Genomic DNA, 24,000 nt, shown 5'->3' with positions numbered 1-24,000 from the left:
CCGGTGGGTGGCAATTTCGTGTTCCGTCTCGACGACGCGTCGGTTCCGCGTCGCGCAGAGTCCCGTGGCAAGCACAGACTCTCACATCAAGTACGATCGCTCAAGAACACACACACAAACACACACATCTACAAGGGCGCATCGTATCGCCGCGAGCAATGCTGGAGTAATGCTGGAGGTTCCAGTGTCTGCATGTAGATCTATTCGGCTGCTGTCTCCTCCTCCTCATCGTCGTCGTCTGCCACAGGCAAGCCGCCACCCCTATAACCCATAAAGGCGTACAGGTCCGTCGGCGCCTGCCCACCTTCCCCCTCCCCTTCGCCGTCAACTTCCTCCTCCACGACCCACTCGTCCTCCTCTTCCTCGTCATCCTCATCCTCCTCATTGACATCGTCAAACGAGATATCCACCAGGCCCGACGCCAGCACGTACGTCACGAGCGCGAGGCCCGCGCCGGCAAACCACGCCCAGCGGGCGTACCGGAATTTACGCAGCTGCGCGGCCTCCTTGCGTCGCTCGTCCTTGGACTTGCTCTCACCGTCGGTGCTCGCCGGCACCGACGCGGAGGACGACGAGGCCGAGGACCACGGCAGCGCGCCGGACAGCGTCGACCACAGCGTCGGCGCAGGCGGGGCCGGCAGGCGCTGCACGCCCTTCCACCCGTCTGGGAAGGCCTCGAGCATGCGCTCGTGGTGCGACACGAGGGTCGGGTACTCGTCCAGCAGCAGGTCGCAGAGGAGCGGGGCCGGGAGCGACGTGTCCAGGACGAGGGCGAGCTGCGCGAACAGCGCAATGTCCAAGGACGACGGGCTGGGGTCGTCAGAACGTGGCCATGCAGATATAACCCCCCAGTATAACACGACACTCACCGGCTGCCGAAAAAGTACATGCCAGCTCCAAGCTTGCGTGCCAGCGGGTCAAAGGCTGCCCGCGCACGCTGGCGGATCTGTTCGTGTCAGCTTGGCTCTTGGCTCTCGTGTACGGTATACGCCCAGCGCACCTTCTCCTCGCCAAACTTGCGCTTGCGCTCTGCGGCCTCGACGCCGGCGTTCCAGCCGCTCCACGCGCGCGGCGCGCGCGTCCCGCCCGGCGCGACGACGACGGCGTCCTCGAGCGGCGTCTTGTCGGGCTGCAGTCCCGGCTCGGCGGGGGTGTTCTCGTCGTCGCCGCCGCCGCCCACGCCCCACAGGCCCACGGCGCGCAGGCGCGCCGCGTGCACTCCCAGAATACGCTGGGGCACATAGTGCGATTGCGGGAAACTCAGCGCGGCCAGCTGGGCGCGCAGGACCAGCGCATAGTTGGCCGGCAGGGAGTAGAGCGAGTGGTTGACGAGGTCGGTGACCTGGCCGTCGATGAAGGCCGTCCACTCGGCGGCGTCGGCGCGCTGTGTGTCTGACAGGCGCGCGTCGAGCGGAGTGTAGTTTGGCAGCGAGGGGAAGTAGCGCGCACGCAGGCCGACGCCGTTGAGCGTCACAAAGGGCTTGCCTGGGTCTGTCAGTTTCTGTAGCGCATGTTACGGCACGGGTCTGGACATGGCTTGGGTCTCGCCGTGTCGTTGCCATGGGTAGTTTCTGGTCATGAACAGCGGGCACGACCAGACCAAGGGCCAGCGCTCCAGACACTCGGATCCTCGGAACTCACCGTTCGCAGACCACTCGGCCGTCTCGACACCGGCACGCACACCGCCCAGGCGGAGGGTGCACAGGAGCCGGATGCTCTCGGCGTCGCTGGCGGGCAACGGCGCCAGCGGCGGGGTCGTATGGAGGACGACGGCGGGGCGGGACGAGGCCATCGTGCTGTCAGTCAGAGAGAGAGTTGATGAAGACGAGCGAGCGAGCGAGCGTCGTTGGTCGGAGAAAGCAACAAACCCGACTTTCCAGAAGGACGCTCCGAACGCTCCTCCGCAAACGGAGATTCCATCTCCGTCGTTCGCCCAATCTCCTTCCGCTGATATAATCCTTGCAGCCGACTTGTAAACCCTCTGCTTGTAACCACGGTCCACCGTAAGCGTGAACAAATGCAGAAGGACAATAAAACTACAATGGTAGGCAAAATTATTCTATCTTGACAGCGTGCGTGTGATCGTGCGGTGTGCGGGAGTGACGGACAGCCTCGACAGCAATATATACCCTCCGTCGCCCCTCGTGACAGCTTTGTGTAGTGCGAGGGTCAAGTGCAGCGAGAATGAGGGGTTGGGGGTGGGGGTGGGGAGGAAAGGGACCAGTCGTGTAATGGATCAATGGATGAGGGGGTGAAGTAAAGTGAGACTGAGGGGGTGGGTGGGAAAGTTCGTGTGTGCGGATGTTGTAGATGAGAGGCGAGCTGTCGCGGGACGACGCTCTACTTTGCCGCAGCCTTTGCAAAGTTGATCATGGCGCGGATGCCGCCCATGAGGCCGCCTCCGCCCGTCGCGCCATAGTCCTGGAGGGTCTTGCCCTCGCTGTCGTGCCAGACACCGTCGGCGTCGACACCGCCGTACCTGATGGTGTTTTGGTTGGCGAGCAGAGTCTCGAGGAGCTCGGCGACCGCCTGCTTCGAGTCGAGCATGACGTTGATCTCCTGCGAGTGGAACCAGCTCTGCGAGTCTTGGTTTCCGTTGCCGAGGATCATGACCTCGTCGTCGTAGACGGCCAGCTTGATGTGGCAGTTGCGCTGCTTCTTGACGGCGTTCAGGGGACGGATCTGGTCCTTGCCAGTGTACCAGAAGACGTGGAGGTGCTTGGACTTGCCCTCGGAGCCGAGCTTCTTGTACAGGCGGTCAACGACCTGCTCGTTGGTGCCGCCCTGGCCGGGGATACTCTCGCCCATGTCGTTGAAGCCGAGGTCGAGGAGGAGGTGGACCTCAACGCCGCGGCGACACGCGGCCATGACAGCGCGCACAATGGGGCGCGCGTTGAGCGTCGGGGTCTGGATGAACACCTTCTTCTTGGCATAGCGACAGCCAGCGAGCCACGCGGCGTTTTGCGGGTTGCGAATGTCCTGGTGACCGGGCATGCCGTGTGGGCGACGACACACCATGGCAACGGGGAACGGGTCGTGTGGGGCATGGACGACGTGCGGGCGGAACTGGTCCAGATCGTCGCTGTCCTCGACCGTCGCCCATGCTTCGCTCAGTGCGCCGGCGTTGAAGCGCTTGGAGAGCTTGAACATGCGCTTGGTACCGCCCTCGGGGGGAATCTCCTCGTCCATTGACATCCTGGGGTAGTACAGCGGCGACTGGGCACCGGAATGCAGGCCGTCTTGCCAGCCGTACCGGGGTGTGGACGCACCCGAGCGGGGAGGAGTGGCGTTTCCCGCGGTGTTGCCCTGGAGGCCGGCGCCGGTGATAATGTGGGGAGGGAACGGCTTGGGAGGCTTCTCCGACTCGTGAAGGAAGGGCGACTCGCCGTCGGCCTTGTCGTGATCGTCGTCGTCCGTCTTCTCAGCCAGGACGCCTTCGATGCTCTGACGAGGCAGGCCGGCGTTGTCAGCCACGGGGCTGTCGACCATCAGGTTGCCCGTAATCCCTGGGGCATCGAGGTTGGTGTTAATGTTGAGTGGGGCAACCTGGTGGTGGTCGGAAAACGTCTCGCGGGCCGAGTGGAAGCTCTGGCGCTGAGACGTGGCCGCCGTCGTGCTGTCGCCGCCATACTCGCTGCCGCCGTCGATGCTGAAACGAGGGTGGTGGTCCTTGTATTGCGGCAGAGGCATGGTCTTTGAGCGGGGCACCAAGACGCGCTGCTCGGTAAGAGTTGGCGACGTGCGGGCCTCCGAGGCCGGTGCCGGTGCGCGACGCGCGTTGGCTGCCGAGTTGGCAGCCGTCTCCTCGTCAAAGTCGCGGGTGAGCTTGGTCAGGTCCGTCTGGCTTGCACGGCGGCTTCCTGGCCTGCTGCTGAAACCCATCCTCTCGCCAAAGCCACGCAGCTCCTTCATCGTGTGCGCTGAGCGAAGGGCAATCTCCTCTTGAGCGTGCTGGAGGTTTTGACGCTGCGACGCCATGGCCTGGCGGACAGCCTCGACAAGACGCTCGTGTGCCGGGTGTGCTGACGCGAGATTGCGGGCACGGTCGGCGTCAATGTCCTCTGTTTGAAGACGGAGAAGCTTGCGAGCCGCGCGCGCCGCCTTGAGCACCTCGATCTCACGAAAGTATGGGTTGTGGTCGCGGAACAGGTAGCACGGGTTGCCGCTCTCGTCGCGTGGGGGGTCGTATGGCTTGTCCATGCACGGGAGCGGGGGCGAGAGCTTGTTGTACCACGAGTGAAGGGCAACGTCGTAGAAAGAGTCGACGATAGGGCCCTCGAGGTGGGTCATGAGCTCGAGGTTGGGGCGGTCCTGGATATTATTACTAGACAGGAGGACCACCTTGCGGTCGACAATGACAAACTTGGCGTGGAAGGTACCAAGCAGGACCTTGTGAAAGTTCTGTACAACAAGTCAGACACTGTTTGTTTCGGAAATGCGCAGCCCCGCTTCTCATGGTACTCACAACAACCTCGAGCTCTAGGCCAGGGATTTCCTCGGGGTCCGGGAGGTCGAGGGGCTTCCATTCGACAGCGGACACGGGGGCATGCGCATTCCACAACTGGGCCCACGATCCACGGTCATACATGAGCTTGACGACGACCTTTGGCCTGCCGGCCTTGACCACGCGGGTCGAGAGGTCCTTGAGCGCCGTGGACACTGTGGTAACCGAGTTGGACGGTCTGGCGGACTGTGTCAGCAAACTGGGACCCGAACAAGCCTCGTACACAAACTCACTGCCAGTAGTTGGTGGCGATGAAGACTTCGGTCTGAGCGCGGACAATGACGTCGCGAAAGTGCCGCATAATGTCTGGGATGAGGGAGATGATGGTGAGGGGCATGGTGGTTGTTGATCCCATCAAGTCGGGCGTAGTCATGCCGGCCAGTGGGTCGCGGGTGAGGGTGGGCATGAGCGAGAGGTACATCTTCCAAAAGAGCTCAGAGACCTCGACGCCCTCGGCGTCCTCACCGGGCAGCTTCCAGCCTGCCTTGCGACGCAGCTCGGGTCCACGTTGTTCCCAGAACGCGAGCTCCTTGTCGGTCATGCCGTCGACGACAGAGTGCTTGACTCGGAAGCGGTACGCCAGGCGGACAACGGGGTTTGCCTTTGGGTACATCTTCTTCATGGCCCGACCCACTGTGTGGTCTGGGTGCTTGACCATGTACGATGCCAGAGTGGTGTCCGGGTACGGGAGGGGTTCTTTGGCCACCATCTCGCCCGAAAACGGCTTATTCTTGCCTTCATCACCAAGGTTCCTTGACGTCGCCGCTCCGTCTATGGTCTTGTGAGGCGAGCTGTCCGGCCAAGCGGACCCCACCGCTGCGGCGGACGGTGGGTACGCATGACCGTTGCTGGCGGGGACGACGCTGTCGTTGCAGTCAGGGCGAAAGGTATCGAGCGCGATCGGCGCGCTCGGGGGTGGGTTGGAGACCACCGCCATGGGCACACGAGCAGGTGGGTGCTGGCAGCTGTCGGAGAGTTAAGATGGGAAGGGGGGGAAATGAATGGAGTGGATGTGTCGTTTGAATTGTGTGTGTGTGTGGTGGTGGTGCGCTGTACGGCAGCTGGGTCGGGGGGTTTGCGGAGCGGGCCGTGCGCGTTGTTTTGACAGGGATAATGGGGACGAGCCAAGGGGGTGAACAGGAAGAAGAAACGTGTGGATGGAAGCCGAGAAGGGAATGAGGGAGGGAGGAAAGTGTGTGCAACAGTGAGAAGCCAGCTAGTTTGAACGGGGTGTGTGTGTCGGGCGTTGTGTGTGGGTCGGGTCGTTTATGCGTGTGCGCGCGGCGGTTATGCTCTGGATGGTAAGAATAGACGTGCCATCTCGCCCACTCTGGCCACACCCCACGCGCGCGTCACTGGGATATATCACTCTGGCGGCTGGCTGGCACTGCTCTCTCTCGCTGGCCCCCCCAGTTCTCGCCCAACTTAGCAATAAACCGCTCTCTCCTGACACCTCCTGGCCGCTTTCGTTGGGCCGCATTCGAGGCGCACAAACCGTCCCCCCCGCCAAGTCGCTCTCTCTCCCTGTGCGTCCCTGGGTAGCTTGCAGCAAGGGGGACATGTGTATGCATGCATGATGCTCTGACAGATACAGATCGAGGGCGAAGCGATAGATGCACAGCACCGGGGGTCCAGGGGGCTGGCGCCGGATACGCAGACTCCTGGCTCCCAGGTGCGCAGCAGCTCAGCAGCTGTGATCATTGACGACCTCTCTGCGCTCTGCCATGACGGAAGAGCGATCGGAGGCGTATACCCGGATTCGGTTACTTATAAGCTCCTCCTGGTTAATAAACGCACGATGACGTGTACTTTGGTCTCTCGGCATTTGTTATATTCTTCCGATCCGCCCCCTTATCAGGCCCCTGCCGACCTCCACTTTACTGTTTGCCAATCGCGTACACCGGATACCCCGCCGTCTCCGCTCCGGGTGTGTGCGATACCAATGTCCTGGCACGTCCTGGGCTGCGTGGGCTGCTTGTTGCGCGCTTTGCCTGCTTGGCCCGCGCTGCTGCGGGTGGGCGATCCCCTCGATCCCCTCTCTCTCGCCCGCGCAGACCCCGCCAGACCTCCACTTTTCGGCGTCCCCACCGCCCACAGCCGGTCCGGCATATCCCATGAGACACCGCACCTAAAAGAAACACCATCGCCATCTCTCTCCTGTTCGTTCCACCACACCACACTCCCCCCCCCCCAAACGCATCCAAGCATCCAAGCATCCGTCGCAGCTTTGCACTCGCGTTCATTCCTTTCATTCCTTGCTTAGACACACTCCCCGAAGCACGCAGATAGCCGCCCAAAATGTCCAACTTCAAGCAGGCGCCCCACAAGCTCCTCGTGTACGTCTCCCACCACTTCCCTCCTTCTCTCCTTCTCGTCCCCACGCTTCTTCGTCGTTCTTGTCTCGCTGACATGCATGCACAGCATCCCTGGCCCGATCGAGGTCCATGATAGCGTGAGATCCGTATGCGAGATGTGCATGCTCGTCGTGTTGTCGGAAGAGACTGGAGTGTTGAAAGAACAAAGGTCGTGGCGGACCGGGTCTTTTCCGATGACAGACAGCCACATCCCCGCTTTTCACCTCTTTAGTTGACGCTAATGTCCAGGTTCTCCTTGCCAATGCCACCCCCGGTACCTCGCACGTGTCGCCCGCGTTCGTCCCCGTGTTCGGCGACTGCATTCGCATGCTCCGCAAGGTCCTCTACGCCGAGAAGACTGGCCAGCCCTTCCTCATTGCCGGCTCGGGCACCATGGGCTGGGACGCTGCCGGCGCCAACCTGATTGAGGCTGGCGACAACGCTGTGAGTGTCTTTTGTGGGAGAGAGGGAGGTAAACAAACCTGTCCTGGGCGAGTAGTGGTGCACACGGTGCCCCCAGCAAGGAGTGGTTGGATACCTCACGGGGGACACCGATTGCCCACCTTGATATTTATCCGGACGACTTCCATCGCAATGTGTGACGCGTACTGACCTGCCCAGATTGTCGTCGACCACGGCTACTTTGGCGCCGCCTTTGCTGACTGGTGAGCTGATACCAAAGGTTCATTCAGCTAACCCGCTAGCCTCGAGACCTACGGTGCCAAGGTGACCAAGATCACCGCGCCCGTCGGCGGTATTGTGTCTGACGAGGACCTCGTGGCTGCGCTCAAGAGCCAGAAGGTCAAGCTCATCACCATCACCCACGTCGACACCTCGACCGGTGTCCTCGCTCCCGCGGCCCACTACTCCAAGCTCATCAAGGAGCACTCGCCCGACACGCTCATTGCCCTCGACGCCGTGTGCTCTGTCGCCTCGGAGGAGATCCGCTTCGACGACTGGGGCCTTGACATTGTCATCTCGGCCACCCAGAAGGGTCTCGGTGTCCCTCCCGGTCTCTCGGTCGTCATGGCCTCTGCCCGCGCCCTCGAGACCCTCCAGAACCGCAAGACCCCCGTCCCCTCGTACTACATCAACTGGAACCGCTGGCTGCCGATCATGCGCGCTTACGAGGAGGGCTCGGCCAAGTACTTTGCTACTCGTGAGTTTAACAAACCTTTGGGCAACGGTTAACTCTTTTTCAGCCCCCGTCCAGCTCATCTACGCGCTCCAGGTGGCCCTCAAGGCCATCACTGAGGAGTCGCCGTCGCTCGAGGAGCGCTTTGCCCTCCACAAGAAGGTCTCGAACCACGTCAAGGACGAGCTTGCCAAGCTCGGCTGTGGCTTTGTTCCCCTCAGCCGCGACATTGCTGCCAACGGCATGAGCGCCGTCAAGTACCCCGAGGGCGTCTCGGCCGCCATCCTCCCCAAGCTTGCCGCGTGAGTTGGAGTGGTGCCCGTCGCGCACCGATGCTAACTCTTCCCCTGCAGTCTCGACGTTGTGGTTGCCGGCGGTCTCCACAAGGACATTGCCTCGACCTACTTCCGTGTCGGCCACATGGGCGTCACCGTCACCGACGCTTCGCGCGGCGACATCCAGAAGGTCCTCGACGCCGTCAAGACGGTCGTCACCGAGACCAAGAGCGCCTAGGGACTCGGCATTGCCGGTACACGCGCGCGGCTGTAGCGAGAGAAAGTGAAAGTGAAATCCCACCACGACCCCCTTTCTCTCTCTCTCTCACACCAATCTACACTCCTCCTCTTCTTCTCAACTCATTCTCGGCGCAGCCTGCAGCGTTGGCAGCCGGCGCTTAGACGGTATACAGACAGACGGACAGAACAACGATCCCACAGGCCGCCCGCGCGGGGAACAAAACATAAACGACGACGACGACGAACTCTACCCAGAATCTTTGTTGGAAAAAAGGAACCACCCAGAAGCACACTGAACTCCCCCCACCTTTGTACTTGGCGATGCATATATGTGTATAGCAAAAGACGCAGGCAGTCACTGGATCACTAGCAAGAGACGTCGTACGCGTCTGCTCGACGCCATGGCCAAAATGCCAGATGGCATGAGCGTGTTTGCCCCCGCATATACCCCGGTTGTTTCGCCGTCACAACTGCTCCAACGCGCCCAACGCCGCCAGCGGCCAGCGGCCAGTGCAGTGTCTCGGGGCCTGGGCGGCGTGCGTGTTGTGGATCTATCAGTGTGCGCGCGCGTTCTGTACACACCTCTTCTCTCCATCTCCATGGCTCCCTCCCACTTGCTCTTCCAACACATCCTTATAATCTAGCTTCAAGGCCCACCGCAGCAGCCCTCATCGAAGCCCCTTTTGTAAGTATTCCAGGGTACCCCCTTTGGCCACCCGGTTTATTACCTTGATTGGAGCAGCCCCCTACTAACGCATTAGAACGACGTGACCGCCGCCCGCAGCGTCGACGTCGACAGTTGCACGTTTTTCGGCCCCGCGCCCGCGTCGCCCAGTACCAAACCCCCCCCCTAACCCACCCCACACGCACACCCACACCCCTCGCTGGCGGCTGCTGCGTGCTCGCTCGCTCGCCGCTCCATCATGTCCACCATCCCTCGCATGGTAGTTGCGCCCATTGCGCGAGTCGCCCGCAACATGCCGTTTGTCCCCAGTTCGCTCCCCACGAGCCCCAAGCACCTGCTCACGCCGGCGGTCCTCGCCGTGACCGCTGCGCTGCAGCGTCTCGACCTGTCGCGGGATCCACGCAAGACGGTGGCCAAGGCCAAGGCGCACAAGCCGACGCTGGCCGACCTCGCGCAGTGGTCGCTCATGGCCGCCGTGTGGGCGTACACGCTGTGGATCATGCCGAGCGTCCCGCTCAAGCTGCTCATCGTGACCAGCTGGTCCATCGCCGTCGCCATCCCGCTCACGTCCCAGTTTGTGTGGCCGGCCACGCCCGTGCTCACCTGGGTCGTCATGTTCTTTTGCGCGCGCTACGTGCCCACCAGCTCGCGCCCGGGCATCCACGTCGCCCTCCTCCCGGCCCTCGAGTCGGTCATGTACGGCGCCAACATTTCCGACCTGCAGACACGCTTCACCCACCCCTTGCTGGACATTCTCGCGTGGCTCCCTTACGGCGTGCTCCACTTTGCGCTCCCCGGCGTGGTCGCCATCTTCCTCTGGGTGTTTGGTCCCCGCGGAAGCGCCCAGTTCTGGGGCAAGGCGTTTGGATTCATGAACCTCTTTGGCGTCATCACCCAGATCCTCCTGCCGTGCTCAGCTCCATGTAAGTGGGCTAGGTGATTCTTCTTTTCTCTCCCTCGCTGACGTTCGCCTTTTTCTTGCAGGGTACGAGCTGATCCACGGCCTCACCCCGGCCAACTATGGCATGCCCGGCTCGCCCGGCGGCCTGCTGCGTATCGACCGCTTCTTCCACTCGTCGGGCTACACCAACACGTTTGGCAACGCGCCGCTCGTGTTCGGCGCCTTCCCCTCGCTCCACTCGGGCTGTGCCGTCATGGAGGCGCTGTTCCTCTCGCACTTCTTCCCCTTCCTCAAGCCGCTGTACTGGGGCTACGTCGGCATCCTGTGGTGGGCCACCATGTACCTCTCGCACCACTACCTGTTCGACCTGTCGGGCGGCGCGTGCCTGTCGGTGCTGGTCTTTTACCTGTTCATGCCCCTCGAGTTCCGCGACATTGACGGCCTCAAGTGGTCCCAGGGAGACGGGTACGAAATGGTCACTACGGCCCCCGACGCCGCGCGCGACCGCGACGTCGACTTTGACGAGGAGATCCGCAAGCTCGAGGACAGCGGCGAGGCAGACGAAGAGGCCGCCATTGAGGGTAACGAGGCCGAGTCGTCTGCTGGCGCACGCAACAAGCGCACAGTGTCGTGGGGCGAGACAAAGGTGCTCGGCGAGGACGCCCATTGAGCAAGTGGATGTGGATAGGATAGGATTTGACGCTTGACGCTGGTACGAGGACACTTTACTTTCCGTTGGCACCCCCCTCGGTCCCGATATCTACCCCCCCCCCCCCCCCCCCCCCCCCCCCCCCCCCCCCCCCCCACCCCACCTCGCTACTCGCACACACACATACCAAAAACCTAGAACGAGAAACGATGCATTTGGCCACACCCTAATCTCTATGCTATGTGCTGTCCTTGCCCAATCCTTTGCCCCGTTTGCTCCACCTATGCGCGCGGGTAAAAGGCGCCGAGCGCCTGCCCACGGCTCACCTTGGCCCACTTGGACACGACGCCCATGGCGCGCGCGCGGCGCACCATCTTGCCCACGAGCCGCTGGTTCTTCCACGTCAGGCCCGTCTCTGCGCGCCCCTGGATCTTGCCAATTGCGTTCATGTAGTGGTGCACAATGTTCGGGTTCATGGTGTGGTCGAGCGGCGACGTGCGCGTGAGGCAGAACGGGTCGATGCGCTTGGCCACGGCCTTGGGGGGGCCCAGGAGCGGCGGGCGCGGGCCCGGACGGCGCAATTCCTCGGACACGTACAGCTCCTTGCGCGAGTATGCGTGGGGTGCGACGACCTGGAGAGAGAGAGAGAAAGACGGGGGGGGAGAGTGGTGGTGAGTATTATGGAAAGCAAGGAAACAGCTAGCGCAGCCATGCTTTCACAGCTGCACTCGACTCACCTCGCTCGCGACAAAGCGCTTGCGGCCATCAAACCCGCCGCCGCCGTACGTCGCGTCGCTGATCATGCCGCGCGCAGTGTCGTTGATGTTGGCGGCGGGCCGTGCGCCGCCGTTGGCCGACGACGACGAGGCCGTCGAAGACGAGCCCAGCCGGGGGAAGCGCGAGCCGCTGCCGTCCTCGGCGCTGCGGGCGCCGAGGCGGGCGAGAAAGTTCGAGGTGATAGGCTCGTTGAGCGCGCGCGCAGTGGTGTGCATGCCCCTGACGAGGGTGCGGGTGGCGGGGGCGACCATGGTGGGGTGTGTGTGCAGTGTGTGGTTGCTGGTCGATGAGTCTCGCGATGTTGCAGTAGATGAGTGTTGCAACGGAGTGGTTCGCGGATTCGACTTTTTCGGATGGATAGGCGTGGAAAAGCGGGGGCACACACGCCTGCGGTGGAAAGGCGCGAATGACAACCAAACAGCCGTGGTCTGCTCTCCAGATTCACAGTGTGCACGCACTGCGCGTCGCAGGCCACCAACGCACGAAAGCTACAGCATGTACGCTGCCTGCTGCATGGTCTCTATAAATGTACACGCATTGTAGTAACAGTCTGCGCCCACTGACACCATATTCTGGTCCCAGAGCCAGATTGATCGTATACGCCTGCGCCGCCAGTCCGGGTAGATCTGGCTCGCAGTGTCCATGTCCCCTCCGACGGGCTGGCAGGTCGTCTACGAGGAAGACGGCTGCCGCTTAACAGAGGGGGAGTGGGGAAAGGGAAGGGGGGAAGGGATACAAGTGGGAGGAGGTACAGGGAGGGTCAGAGAACGTGCGAGTGAAGCAGCGCAAGAGGACGCGCAAAACTAAGGATGTCTGGTGCGCTCTGACGCACGCGACGGGGTGTGGGCGGCGACGGTTCAGTGTCTGGTGTGGAAGCAGACAGAACAGGTTCACGTTCTGATAAACGGTAGCAGTGATACGGGGAATGCTGGGATTCTTTTCGTGGCCGATAAATCAAAACGCACCATGCAACGTTGTGCTGTGACAACGGTGAAGAGAGATGGAGTGAAAGAGCAACGCCAAAACGCATGACAGCCGTCTCGGGGGATCGTCCTCTCCAGTCAGCTGTGAGCCACGCAGCCAGGTACTGCAGGCACCCATTTCCGACACCACACCTTACACGGCTGCGCCGCTGCCAGCCGCATCGGGGTCACATACATAGCCAGCACCCATCGATACCGGCCACAGCTAGCACAGCCCGCCCTGGCCCATGACCATGACCATGCGGGACTTGAAAGACCCCTGGCTCGACGACGAACCGAGCTGGAGAGGCAAGTGTTTCTGCCCGCTGCTGCCACTTAACGGGCATCACCTGTGCCACACCTTGATCGTCGAACACACTGCCAACCAACGACGATCGAGCGGCAGGTACTGTACGTATCTGCGGCGTCGCGCCATGGCTCCGGCGCTCCAGCCTTCTTCGATGAAGATCTCCATGTGCCCATGCGGCACCACCGATCTGCCAGGTCCACTGGCCACTGGCGTCCGAGACCTTGTTCGGGCCCGGGGGGGGGGGGCAGGAAGCTGGAAGGTAATGGTGGCCTAAAGTGGCCGTCCACTTGCGCACTCACCTGCACGTTTTCCCGCTTCTTCTTCTGGCCCTTCTCTCTCTCTCTCTCTTTGATGTCTACCGGTCTACCCTTCGTGGCGATCCCACCACAGGCTACGAGGGGCCCGTGCCACTGATCGGGACGCGTGATCCACACCGGCCACAGGAGCCACAGGAGCCACAGGATCTACAGGATCCTCGCTTGCAACTAGCGACCAGAGCAGAGCTGAGGGGGGCTCACGAATCGCCAAACCACACGCGGTGCTGTACTGCTGTTCGCTCTGCCAGCCCCGCCAGCCAGTGGCCAGCGGCGAGTGGCGTACGGCCGCGTATGGCGAGCAGGGGCAGAGACGTGCAGGACATTGATGTGGCTGGCGGCGTTGCAGAATACAGGAGCAACGATGATAGGTGTGGGGGGGGAACGATCGCCGTGTGGCAAGGGTGGAAATGGGTTTGCTTCTGGCTTCTGGCTTCTGGGCTGGGGGGTCCCCGACATGTCGCTTGTTCCCCCGTCGGACCAAGATTGAGAGATGAGGCGACGCTAGTGTGCACCGCCATCCTCTGATCTTGCACGGAACAGTGCCCCCCCCGCAGCCACACGCTGATACTGGTTTGAGTGTCTGCATGAGCTATGGAGCGCCTCCAAGTCTGCCGCCGCCGCGGGTGTCTGGGTATGACGGAATCGAGCTTGTGGCCTTGTGGACGTCGTCGGCGACGCCGATCCCAATCCAGGTCCCAGCATTCCATTGCTGCGTCCTCGCCAAGAGCGCTCTGCCTCGCGTCGCGGGGGCAGTGACGGTGACGAGGAGGTAGAGCCACGTCTTGGCGCGCACAGGTGTTGGCAGGCAGCCTCCCTCTGTCCCCTCTCCCTCTCCCTCGCGAGCACAGTCCTCTGCTGCTTTGCTTGCTACAAGCTACAGGACACCTCTTTTTTTGTGGTGTGGACCCGGAGAGTACCTGTTGGCGTCTGGGCCTGATCACCTCACCCTAATGGGAGATCCTATGAACGCTGCGCTTATTGTGATGTGTCCTGTGGCTCCTGTGGCCTGTTGCAACAGGTCGCAGCATATGCGTCAGAGCGTCAGAGCGTCGAGAGCTGGTCCGTGCAAGAAGCACCTGGTCTCTCTCGCTGAATCTCTCTACAGCGGAAAAACAACAGCGCACCGTGTACCTGGCCACCTGGCCACCTGGCCACAGCTGGAAGAAACACAGAGAGCAACCACTCACCCCCACGGCCCGCCGGTATTTGCCCCGCGTTTGAGGGACCAAAAAAGGCGCCCCCCACCCCCCATCGACGTCAGTGCCGGGCGGACCTGAAAAGCACCTGACAGCCGCAGACGACGACAACGACGACGACAGAGGATACCGTGTGACCTGCCAGAGGGGAGGGAGGGGGTACGTGCATGCACAAGACTGCGATGGACATGTAGCACCAGCGGTCCCGGGGGAGGGAGGGGGGGGGGGGGGGAGGAATCGGTTGGATGGGGTGGGTGGTTACAAACCCGCCCCGGTTGAGCGTGTGATCGACAATGTTGGGTGAGAGACATTGAGTGTGTGTTGGGTTCTCTCATCCTTCCTTGCTTTCCGTTTTGCATTCCTCCTCCCGCATCTCTCTCTCCCCCTCTCTCTTGCACCGTTGTACATCCCACCATATCCACCCCCATCCAGGCCATGGCACCCACCGCAAGTCTAGCATCCTTGCCCACCAACCCCCGGCCCGACCCACACCTCATCGGTAACGGGCCAGCCGGCTCAGGCATCACCGGGACCGCCGGCACCGCAGCCAGCCCGTCCACCGCCGCTGTTGCCGCCGCCGCCGCCGCCGCCGGGCCAAGCCCCTCAGCCCCAGCCCCCGCACTGCAGACACACACATCCGCACCGTCAACACCTACCCCGCACCTCGGCGTCGCGTCTGGGACTGGCACCGGCACCCCGCTCGCACAGAGCGTGACCCCGCGCCCGCCGACCCATGAACCAGCGTTCGAAATGGTCGTCCTCGGGTGCGGCGGCGGACCACTCGAGACGGACTGTTCCGGGTGAGTTGTGTTTGGGTTGTTTGGATAACGGTCAAGCGCCCGCGCACACTGGCCGCATCGCATCTGTCGTTATCGCAGTGCACACGCGCTGTGTGTGTGTCTGAGTGTGTGCTCCGCACACGCACACAGCAGGGCTGCACAGGTGGATGCTGCTGCTTGCGGCGCGCAGACAGACGCAGCTACAACAACACGACCACATGGACATTACGCTGACGGGCAGATACCTCGTCAAGCCTGCGCGCTCGCGATGGGAGGATGGTGTCCTAGCGCTGGAGGGAGGTGGGTATCTGGTGGCCAATGCGTCAAGAGGTGATCAGCTAACATGCAGGCTCTGGAATCGGCGCGCTATCCAACCTAATTGAGCGATACTCATCCGAGGCCCTCTTCCCAGCCGTGTCGTTTCCAGAGACACACAGCACGCCAATCCTCAAGGCTGCATACATCTTCTCCTTTCTCACGTGCGCACAAACGTGACAGACCTCGTTGACGGAATCGCTGACCCCGGGTCTCGCAGGTGCTACCTCATCACGCACGCCCACCTCGACCACTGTGCCTCGCTCATCCTGCTCTCGGGCTCTGTGCCTCCGCGTCCACCTCGGCATCCTGGATCACACCCAGCAGCGCCGGCGGGCCATGTCGAAGACACTGCGCCGCTGCCCACGCGAATCCCAGTGTACGCGATGCGCGAGACGCTCGACAACCTCTCGGCGGCATACGGTGGCGGTCTGTGGCCCGAGCTTGGCGCGTGGGCGGCAGAGCCAGAACGTGGTCGAGGCGGTCGTCTCAAGAAGCGGTTGCGGTTGGACGACGACGGCGGCGTCGGCGCAAAGTTCTCGCCGTGAGTAGTAGCACACCCCAGATACCACCCCAGTGCGAACAAGTGCCCCGAGAGCAGCGGCCCGTCGCTACCCTTGGGGCCCACACCCATTTCAGTCTCAGCTGTCCACATACATCCACCCTGCGTTATATTTCGCTTGCGGCGGAACGAGACGTGCCAACTTTTGGGACACTCCTCTTCTATTCGGGGCGATCAGCGTGGCGTACTCCCAGGGGAGACGGATACTCTGAGGCGTCGCCCTGCGATGGCGCGCTGGGCGGAGGTTGTTTTGGCGCCTCGCGTCTTGAAAAACAGACACCCCCACTGACGACTTGCGCAGGCTCGGTACGACCGCGGCGCCATCACACCTTCACCCAACACTGCCCATTAGCACGAGGGTATTCCCCGTGTCGCACGGACACACGTCGCACGGAATGTACCAGTCGTCGGCCGTGTTTGTGCGGTACGACCCGGCAGTGCTTGGGCCGACCCAGCCTCCGAGCCAGGCGCCGAGCCAGGCGCCAAGCCAGGCCGCGTCGCGCAGGGCCAGCCAGAGCAGCAAGCTCGTCGGCTCGCCCAGTGAAGAGAGCTTCAGCGGTGTCACTGACGGCCTCGCGTTTGACCGCCGCGCATCGTCTGGCGACCGGTCGTGCGGCGAGGGCCGCGAGTTTCTGTTCTTTGGCGACATTGAAAGTGGTTACCGCGCTCAAGGCGAAGAGCACGTTGACGCAGGCCACGGACAGACTGCCGAGGACCTCAACGGCGCCATTTGGCGAACGGCGGCTCAAAGCCGTAAAGAAGGGCGGCTAGCGGGTATTTTTGTGAGTGGGCCCCTCGTCGTGTGCGAGCGATAAGCAGAGTCACCGAGGGTACTAACAAACCAACCAGATTGAGTGCTCGTATGATTCCTCGCGGCCGGCACATGTCATGTTCGGCCATGTGTCTCCGCCGGCAATCATGCACGAGCTGCGTACCCTCGCCTCATTCCTCCCAGATGGACCGTGAGTTTTATCATCGCCAAGCACGTTTTGTGCATGTGTGGTGGGCGCGCGCACAACGGACTGCAAACTCCGTGATGGCGCGTCCACGCACTCACTGCACACGGAGCCGGAGTCCGCGGGGTGGTGGGCCGAGCGAGCACAGCCCAGGTGGGGTCAGGTGCATCTCTGCCCACGTTGTCCGGTGAACGTACAATTTCCCCAACGATTTTCCGCTGGGAGTGGTGGTGGACGACTGCGCATTATGGTTACTGACGCCACACCCTGCAGCCGTCCACTGGCCGGCCTCAAGGTCCACATCACCCACATTAAAGAGTTTCTCGTGCCACACCCGACTGGGCGGACGGCGCGTGACCTCATCGAGACGCAGCTCAACGAGCTCGAGCTGCAGACGGGTCTTGGCGTCGAATTTGTCATCCTGGCCCCTGGCGACCGTGTCTGTAAGTCGAAACGAAAATGAGTCTTTTGGTCTGATTCCTGTGCTAATTCCATAGTGATATGACGTCAACATGCCCAAATCCCTATCTCGACACCGTTTTGAAAATTGATCGGATCCTCGCACTCCTCTCCTCTCGTCTCCTCTCTTGTTCCCCGGTCCATGGATCTACGGATCACCGGATTACTTTTTTGTATCGCAGTCCTGTCTATGACTCTCTTGTCCTCCCGTCCCACATGCTCCATGGATAGCATTCCCTGTATGGCCAGGCCACATCACAAGCTAGCGCGCGTAAGCCAGCGCACTGCGCCGGCGGTGCGCGGCGGATTCCTCGGCCGAGTTGTCCTGAATTGAGCCGCCGGCCGCTCGTCGCTCGGAGTGGCATCGTTCCGGACCTTGGCCGCGGACGCACATGAGCGTGACGATTTCGGACCAACGCGACACCTTTCAGAATTTCAGTGCAAGATGCCGCAACGTGCAGTGCAGTGCAGTACAGTCAGTGCACACTGCGAACGGGCCGTGCTGGAAGCCACATGTACACTGTTCTCTGTGTGTTCTCACTCCCATCCCATCACTCACAACACAGTCAGCAAACGAAAACTGCATCAATAAGCACATCAAGTAAGCTCGTCTACATTCTGCGTTCCGTCGACAGCGGAACCACGGCATCGTCGCTTCGGTTTGGCTGACCGATCCACCACCCAAGGCACCGCCCCGAGCGTTTTGATTGCCGCACACCGTCTAATATTTGACTGTCGGTCTCCTCCGAGCCCACAGGGTTGTAGCCTGGTTCACAGTCGCTTTCAGGTTTAATAACTAGACGCCTCGTTCGCTCGCGCCCACTACGCTGTTGAAGACCTTCACACACACACACACATCCCATCGCTGTTCGCCATTGCCACATCGCCACATCCCCTCATCGACACACACTACTCCCCCACACCCTACCACTGTATACATGACCGCCAGCCAAGGAAACTCGGCGGCGTCCTCGACCGTCACTGTCACTGCCGCCATGAACGGGACGAATGACGCCACAAAGGTCGACGTCAAGAACGAGGCCAGCGAGGGCGACCTGGCCGACGACGACAAGTACATCCTCAGCCGGTCAGCGACCATTGCGCCCACCGAGCCGCGGACGTCCACGTCCATCGCCGTCGCTGGCGCCGCTGCCGCGAGCAGCAAAGAAAGGGACACTGGGTTCGGTATCCCGCTCACAAAATTCCGTTCGCTCGAGCCGGTCATCTCCCCTGCTGCGCCACTGGCGCGCATTCTGAGCGGACCACGCGACAGCACCGACGGGGGCCAGTATGTCAACACGTACCTCGGCCGCGGGACCGCGCAGGACCCATACCTCGTCGACTGGCTGGCGGGTGAACGAGCAGTGAGTAGAAAGTAGAAGCGCGTGTGCTTGTCCCGGTACTGGTCGCTGGTGGGGATGCAGACCGGCAACTAAAGTGGTGTGGGTGGGCCCGCCACGAACAAACAAGCACGCCACACCCCCAACAAGACCACGTCACCGATCACTGACACCCCCCCGCAGAACCCGTACAACTGGTCCAATGGATACCGCTGGATCGTCACCATCACGATCGCGGTCGCGACGCTGTGTATCTCCTTTGCGTCGTCGTCGTACTCGGGCGGCCTGGACGACATCGAGAAGCGCTTCGGCGTGAGCACCGAAGTCGGCATCCTCGGCATCAGTCTCTATGTCGTCGGTGAGTCGATGTGGCCTAGCTAGTGCGCTGCTGCTTCAGGCAGCGATGGCTCGATTAAACCACCCCACCCCTGCACTTGCTAACCCCGTCTACAGGCTTCGGCGTCGGCCCCCTCGTCTGGGCTCCCCTGTCCGAGATCTACGGCCGCACCTTGGCCTTTTCGGTCAGCTACCCCATCTTCACCATCTTCAACATTGTCGGCGCCGTCGCGCAGAACATGGAGACCATCCTCGTGGCGCGTTTCCTCGCCGGCACATTCGGCTCGGCACCCATCACCAACGCCGGCGGCCAAGTCAGCGACATGTGGGCTGCGTGAGTACACACGATCCATTCGTCCACAGTCATAGTTCCCCCCCTTACTGACTCCCATCGCCAGCCACGAGCGCGCCCTCGCCACCTCAGTGTTCAGTCTCGCGCCCTTCCTCGGCCCCGTGTTTGGCCCCATTGTCGGCGGATTCGTCGGCGAGGCCAAGGGCTTCCGCTGGGTGTTCTGGGTGCAGTTTTTCTTCGCACTGTGAGTTTCCATATCCCTGCTTTCCACATGGTTCGATAGCGCAGATAGCGCAGATAGCCCACATTGGGCGGGGTGAGGCCGGTATACTTCGGTATGGGGCCGAGCGACGGGCAAAGGTTCAAGACCCGGCCGGGCCAGTCGCGCCTTATTGCTCCAGGTTCACGCAACCAACCACTTGTGATGGCGATCTGTGGCGCCGCCACCTCCGCCGTCCCCACCTCCCCACCTCCCCACCTCCCCACCCCCACTAGCACTAGCTAACCACCCACCCCAGTGTGTGCTTTATCGTCTCCATGATCGTTGTCCCTGAGACATATGCCCCGACTCTCCTCCGCCGCAAGGCCAAGAAGCTGCAGGCGGAAGCCGACGCCGCGGGCACTGGCGAGTTCTTCATCGCCAAATACGACAAGGTCAAGCGGACAAAGGCCGAGGTGCTCAAGACCAACCTCAAGCGCCCGTTCCAGCTCCTGGCGTCCGAGCTCATCGTCGCCTGCCTCGGCATCTACGGCATGATCGTGTACGGCACGCTGTATCTCTTCTTTGAAGCCTTCCCCATTGTCTTTAGGGAATACCGCGGATGGTCACGTAAGTGGTCCTCTCGGCCGCTCGCCGCCGTCGAAGTAAAGTGCTAACGCCTCACCTCAGTGGGCATCTCCGGCCTGGCGTTTATCGGTATCGGCGTCGGCCTCGTGATCGGCAACCTCCTCACGCCCTTTGTCAACCGCTTCTACAAGCAGGCGTGCGACAAGGCGGCCGCCCGCGGCGAAAAGGTCGCTCCCGAAGCGCGCCTCGTGGGCTGTTCGATTGGCGCGTGCTTGCTCCCCATCGGCCTGTTCTGGTTCGCATGGACGTCCACGCCCAACATCCACTTTATCGTGCCCATGCTCGCCGCCGTCCCGTTCGGCTGCGGCTTCCTCCTCATCTTCACCGGCATGCAGCTGTACCTCATCGACGCGTACGCGCTCTTTGCCGCCAGCGCGCTCGCGTCCAACGCCGTCCTCCGCTCCCTCGCGGGCGCGGCGTTCCCCCTCTTCGCCGTCCAGATGTACGACAACCTCGGCCTCCAGTGGGCGGGCACCCTCGTCGCCTTCCTGTCGCTCGCGTGCACGCCCATGCCGTTTTTGTTCTTCAGGTACGGCGCCGTGCTCCGCCGTAACAGCAAGTATGCGCCCAGCGGGCTTGCGTCCAAAGAGAGCACCGACAGCGCGCTCGAGCCCGAGTACGCCGCCGACGCAGGCGAGAGCCAGGGCGTCGAGGCCAAGCGCATCGGCGAGAACATGGTGTAAGCCACCCCAGTACATAACACGGACAAGACACTCCCCCCCCTCCCCCCATAGATTATCTCGGGTTTTCTGCAGACCTCACCCACCACACTTCATAATGTCATAGAATTCATACATTCACACTGCATGCATCTGCAATCCAATCTCCTCCCGATGTCTCTAACTACACACCGACTCTTTCTCTCCCTGTTTCTCTCGCTTAGATCTCGTCCCCGGCGTACCGGACGTCCGCCTTGTCCTCGAGCCACGCCATCCATTTCTTGAGGTACGAGCTGCCCTTTGCCACCGTGTCCGAGTCGCCCACGACAGCCAGCTGGCGGCGGGGACGGGTCATGGCCACGTTCAGGCGGCGGTATTCGCCCAGGAAGCCGACCTCGCCATTGGCGTTGGAGCGGACGAGCGAGACAATGATCGCCTGTGGGCAGGTGTCAGCGTTTCCTCACATTGTCTAAACCTACATCGCGTTCTTGGCCCTGCAGGCCGTCGACGGTACCGATCGTCATCTCGGGGAACTCTTCGTGCAGGAGCGACGACAGGAGCGCCACTTGGCGCTGGTACGGCGCGACAATGCCGACTTCCGCGGCCGGCACGCCGAGGGATACCAGCCGCCGCGCCCACTTGGCCACGACGGTCGCCTCGTTTTCGTTGCTCTTGCTGCCCTCGCCCAGCGTGATCTTGCCGCGCGTCGCGCCCTCGTCGTCGGCGTCGGCGCGCTCGTAAAACTCGCAGCCGGCCGTGTCGAAGAAGACCACCGTCGGCTCGAGCGCGTCCTTGGCGTCGTCGCTCGTGTCCGTGATGGTCGGCAGGTCGAGGAGCGTGTGTTTGGCCACAGACGCGTCCGACACCAGCTCAGAGTTGTACAGCGTCACAGAGGGAAACTCGGCAATGAGCTCGTTCATGCGGTACTGGACCTTGAGCACGCGCTTGATGCCCGCGCCGTACAGCCGTTCCAGGCGGTCAAACAGCGTCGTCTCCAGAGTGCGTGGTGGACGCAACTTGGTCTTGGAGCCGTCGAGCTTGACGTCGTCGAGCTGATCTGTGATATCCTCCTCCTCCTTGGGTGTAGCTGTTCCAGAGGCGCCTCCGGCCTCAGACTGGTCCTCGGGCTTGTCCTCAGGCGCTTCCTCGGACTTGTCGTCGGACACGGGCAATTCGCCTGCCTCTGTTGCTTCTTCTGCATCGGGGTCGGTCTCCTCAGGCTCCTCGGTTGGTCCAGCCTCCCCAGCTTTCGCAGGCTCCTGGGCCGTCTCAGAAGCCGTCTCGGACAGCTTGGAAGCGGCCTTCTTCTCCTTCCTACTCTTCTTGTCGGCCTTATCCACCTTGTCCAACTTCTCCTTTGTCGTCTTCGCCGTAGAAGACTTGCCGGCAGTCTTCTTGGCCTTCTTGTCATCTCTGCTGAGAATGGTAGGCGGCAACTGCATGTCAGCTTGAGGCACACTCGATCTGAAGCTCACCTGCTCGGGGTCACCAGCCAGGATTAGCTTTTTCGCCTTGAGGATCGGGACCCAGCAGACAGCCTCGACAGCCTGTGTCGCCTCGTCGACGATCGCGACGTCAAAGTTGAGGTTGTTGAGCTGGCGCGCGCCGGCCGAGTGACAGGTGGCCAAGATGACGCGCGCGCCCTTGACGACGTTGGTGACCACCTTGGTCTCGCGTTGGCGGTACCTCCCTTGTCAGCAACGCCCGCAATGCCAATACCATTGTGCTCACTCTTTACGCAGCTCGCGCACCTCCTCCCACTTCTTGCCCCTGTCGCGACCCTTGACGGCGCCGCGCTCGCCGCGCTTCTTGCCCAGGTCGCCGAGGTGTCCCTCAATCTCTTTACCGACGTCACGCACCAGCGCGCCATCGTCGCCGTTCGCCGCGCGCCAGTCCAGCGTCTCCTGCACGAGATCGCGGTGGACACGTGTCGGGTGGCCGATACGCAGCACCGATCCGGCAGGCAGAAGAGCCGAGTACGGCGGCTGTTGGGCGAGCGTGTGCAGCCGAAGCAGAAGGTTGTCGAGGGCAAGGTTGGAAGGAGTGGTCACCAGGATACGAGGGGGCTGGCTCGTACCGGGGCCGGCGGGACGCGCGAGAAACTGGAAGATGAGTTCGATGAGGGTATGCGTCTTGCCTGTCTGATTGTCAGCCGCGTTCCGATGTATTAGAGCCGTACACCTGGGGGACCATGGATGCACGCGACCGTCTCGGCGCGCAGACAAAAGTCGATAGCCTCCTTCTGACTGTCGTTTAGGCGCTCTCCAAACCACCTGATCTCTGTGCTCTCGGGCTCGGCTATGGTGGGGGGAACCGTCTTGGACCACGCTGGCTGGTTCAACCCAACCAGCGAGTTGATCAATGGAAAGTTGGTCGCGCTAGGCGTGGCCTCCTCCTCGGGCACAAGGAGTCGTGAGAGGTGCTCGAGTGTCTTGCGCATGCGGTCAAACGTGACCGAGTTGGCGAGCTTGAGTCTGCGAGTTAAAACCAACCCAGGAGGACCTAACTCACAGTCTCAGGCGCTCGGGCAGATCAATCTCTTTGCTCTCGCTGACGGCGACAATGACTTTTTCAGGTCCAACCTGCTCGTTAGCTAAACCACCAATGCTGCTACCTACGCGATACACCACACCTTCGACCCCATTGTCATCATCTGCCTTCTTCTTGCCCTTGGTCTTGCCTCCTGCACTGGAGACGTGCTCCTCTATCCGCACGGGGTCGCCATTGCGGAACGTGTGGGGCGGGAGCGAGGTGTCGACGTTGAACGCGAGCGGACGGTTGAGCTCAATGAGACTTGTCCTAGGTCAGTACGATTTGAATGGCCAGACACCTACGTCTTGCCTCCCAGGCCGACACTGATAGAGCTGACACCAAGGCTGCCGAGCGCGAGGCCGCGCTGCTCGAGCAGCTTTGGGCTGCAGTTGGAGTTGAGCAAGCGCGTTTGCTCCTCCTCCTCGTCTCGCTCCAAGCGGAGGAGGTACTGGTGCCGCTCGAGGAACGCCTTGAGGTCGGCCCCCGACGGCTGTTGGGGCTCCAGGAGCTGTGGGGTGGACGCCATGGTATGGAAGGTGTGTGATGGTGCTGAAGGTTGAATCGAAAACGTCATGTTGGTGTTTCGGTGATCGGCGAGATCCGACGGATCCGAAATCG

General features: G+C 61.9%; 8 protein-coding genes across 8 annotated transcripts; 4 read left to right on the top strand and 4 right to left on the bottom strand.

The window, feature by feature from the left end:
- Positions 1 to 200: 200 nt before the first annotated feature.
- Positions 201 to 1,792, bottom strand: EHS24_007088 (uncharacterized protein; the record flags this gene model as incomplete). Its single annotated transcript, XM_028622464.1, has 4 exons — positions 201 to 810; positions 870 to 946; positions 1,001 to 1,485; positions 1,642 to 1,792. 4 exons carry the CDS (start codon positions 1,790 to 1,792, stop codon positions 201 to 203), a joined length of 1,323 nt encoding a protein of 440 aa, XP_028477356.1.
- Positions 1,793 to 2,340: 548 nt separating this feature from the next.
- On the bottom strand, positions 2,341 to 5,441 carry EHS24_007087 (uncharacterized protein; the record flags this gene model as incomplete). Its single annotated transcript, XM_028622463.1, has 3 exons — positions 2,341 to 4,401; positions 4,466 to 4,682; positions 4,738 to 5,441. The coding sequence occupies 3 exons, from the start codon at positions 5,439 to 5,441 to the stop codon at positions 2,341 to 2,343; spliced, it is 2,982 nt and encodes a 993-aa protein (XP_028477355.1).
- A 1,361-nt stretch (positions 5,442 to 6,802) lies between these two features.
- EHS24_007086 (uncharacterized protein) lies at positions 6,803 to 8,506 on the top strand (the record flags this gene model as incomplete). Its single annotated transcript, XM_028622462.1, has 7 exons — positions 6,803 to 6,840; positions 6,926 to 6,956; positions 7,108 to 7,302; positions 7,480 to 7,523; positions 7,563 to 8,017; positions 8,061 to 8,295; positions 8,347 to 8,506. 7 exons carry the CDS (start codon positions 6,803 to 6,805, stop codon positions 8,504 to 8,506), a joined length of 1,158 nt encoding a protein of 385 aa, XP_028477354.1.
- Positions 8,507 to 9,431: 925 nt separating this feature from the next.
- IPC1 (Aureobasidin resistance protein Aur1) lies at positions 9,432 to 10,764 on the top strand (the record flags this gene model as incomplete). The annotated part of the gene is made up of 2 exons (XM_028622461.1): positions 9,432 to 10,116; positions 10,178 to 10,764. 2 exons carry the CDS (start codon positions 9,432 to 9,434, stop codon positions 10,762 to 10,764), a joined length of 1,272 nt encoding a protein of 423 aa, XP_028477353.1.
- A 260-nt stretch (positions 10,765 to 11,024) lies between these two features.
- Positions 11,025 to 11,771, bottom strand: EHS24_007084 (uncharacterized protein; the record flags this gene model as incomplete). The annotated part of the gene is made up of 2 exons (XM_028622460.1): positions 11,025 to 11,375; positions 11,481 to 11,771. The coding sequence occupies 2 exons, from the start codon at positions 11,769 to 11,771 to the stop codon at positions 11,025 to 11,027; spliced, it is 642 nt and encodes a 213-aa protein (XP_028477352.1).
- Positions 11,772 to 14,740: 2,969 nt separating this feature from the next.
- On the top strand, positions 14,741 to 17,422 carry PDE1 (3',5'-cyclic-nucleotide phosphodiesterase pde1; the record flags this gene model as incomplete). Its single annotated transcript, XM_028622459.1, has 8 exons — positions 14,741 to 15,105; positions 15,326 to 15,384; positions 15,434 to 15,563; positions 15,620 to 15,943; positions 16,263 to 16,743; positions 16,811 to 16,923; positions 17,191 to 17,360; positions 17,415 to 17,422. 8 exons carry the CDS (start codon positions 14,741 to 14,743, stop codon positions 17,420 to 17,422), a joined length of 1,650 nt encoding a protein of 549 aa, XP_028477351.1.
- An 892-nt stretch (positions 17,423 to 18,314) lies between these two features.
- Positions 18,315 to 20,874, top strand: EHS24_007082 (uncharacterized protein; the record flags this gene model as incomplete). Its single annotated transcript, XM_028622458.1, has 6 exons — positions 18,315 to 18,740; positions 18,900 to 19,074; positions 19,170 to 19,386; positions 19,451 to 19,588; positions 19,863 to 20,173; positions 20,234 to 20,874. 6 exons carry the CDS (start codon positions 18,315 to 18,317, stop codon positions 20,872 to 20,874), a joined length of 1,908 nt encoding a protein of 635 aa, XP_028477350.1.
- Positions 20,875 to 21,070: 196 nt separating this feature from the next.
- On the bottom strand, positions 21,071 to 23,908 carry EHS24_007081 (uncharacterized protein; the record flags this gene model as incomplete). Its single annotated transcript, XM_028622457.1, has 8 exons — positions 21,071 to 21,286; positions 21,330 to 22,286; positions 22,326 to 22,536; positions 22,582 to 22,982; positions 23,030 to 23,324; positions 23,362 to 23,432; positions 23,469 to 23,643; positions 23,685 to 23,908. 8 exons carry the CDS (start codon positions 23,906 to 23,908, stop codon positions 21,071 to 21,073), a joined length of 2,550 nt encoding a protein of 849 aa, XP_028477349.1.
- Between the last annotated feature and the right edge of the window lie 92 nt (positions 23,909 to 24,000).

This window comes from Apiotrichum porosum, assembly GCF_003942205.1.
Source record: "Apiotrichum porosum strain DSM 27194 chromosome Unknown scaffold_4, whole genome shotgun sequence".
NCBI classification, from domain to species: Eukaryota; Fungi; Basidiomycota; class Tremellomycetes; order Trichosporonales; family Trichosporonaceae; genus Apiotrichum; species Apiotrichum porosum.
This window is presented reverse-complemented; position numbering and strand designations above follow the sequence as displayed.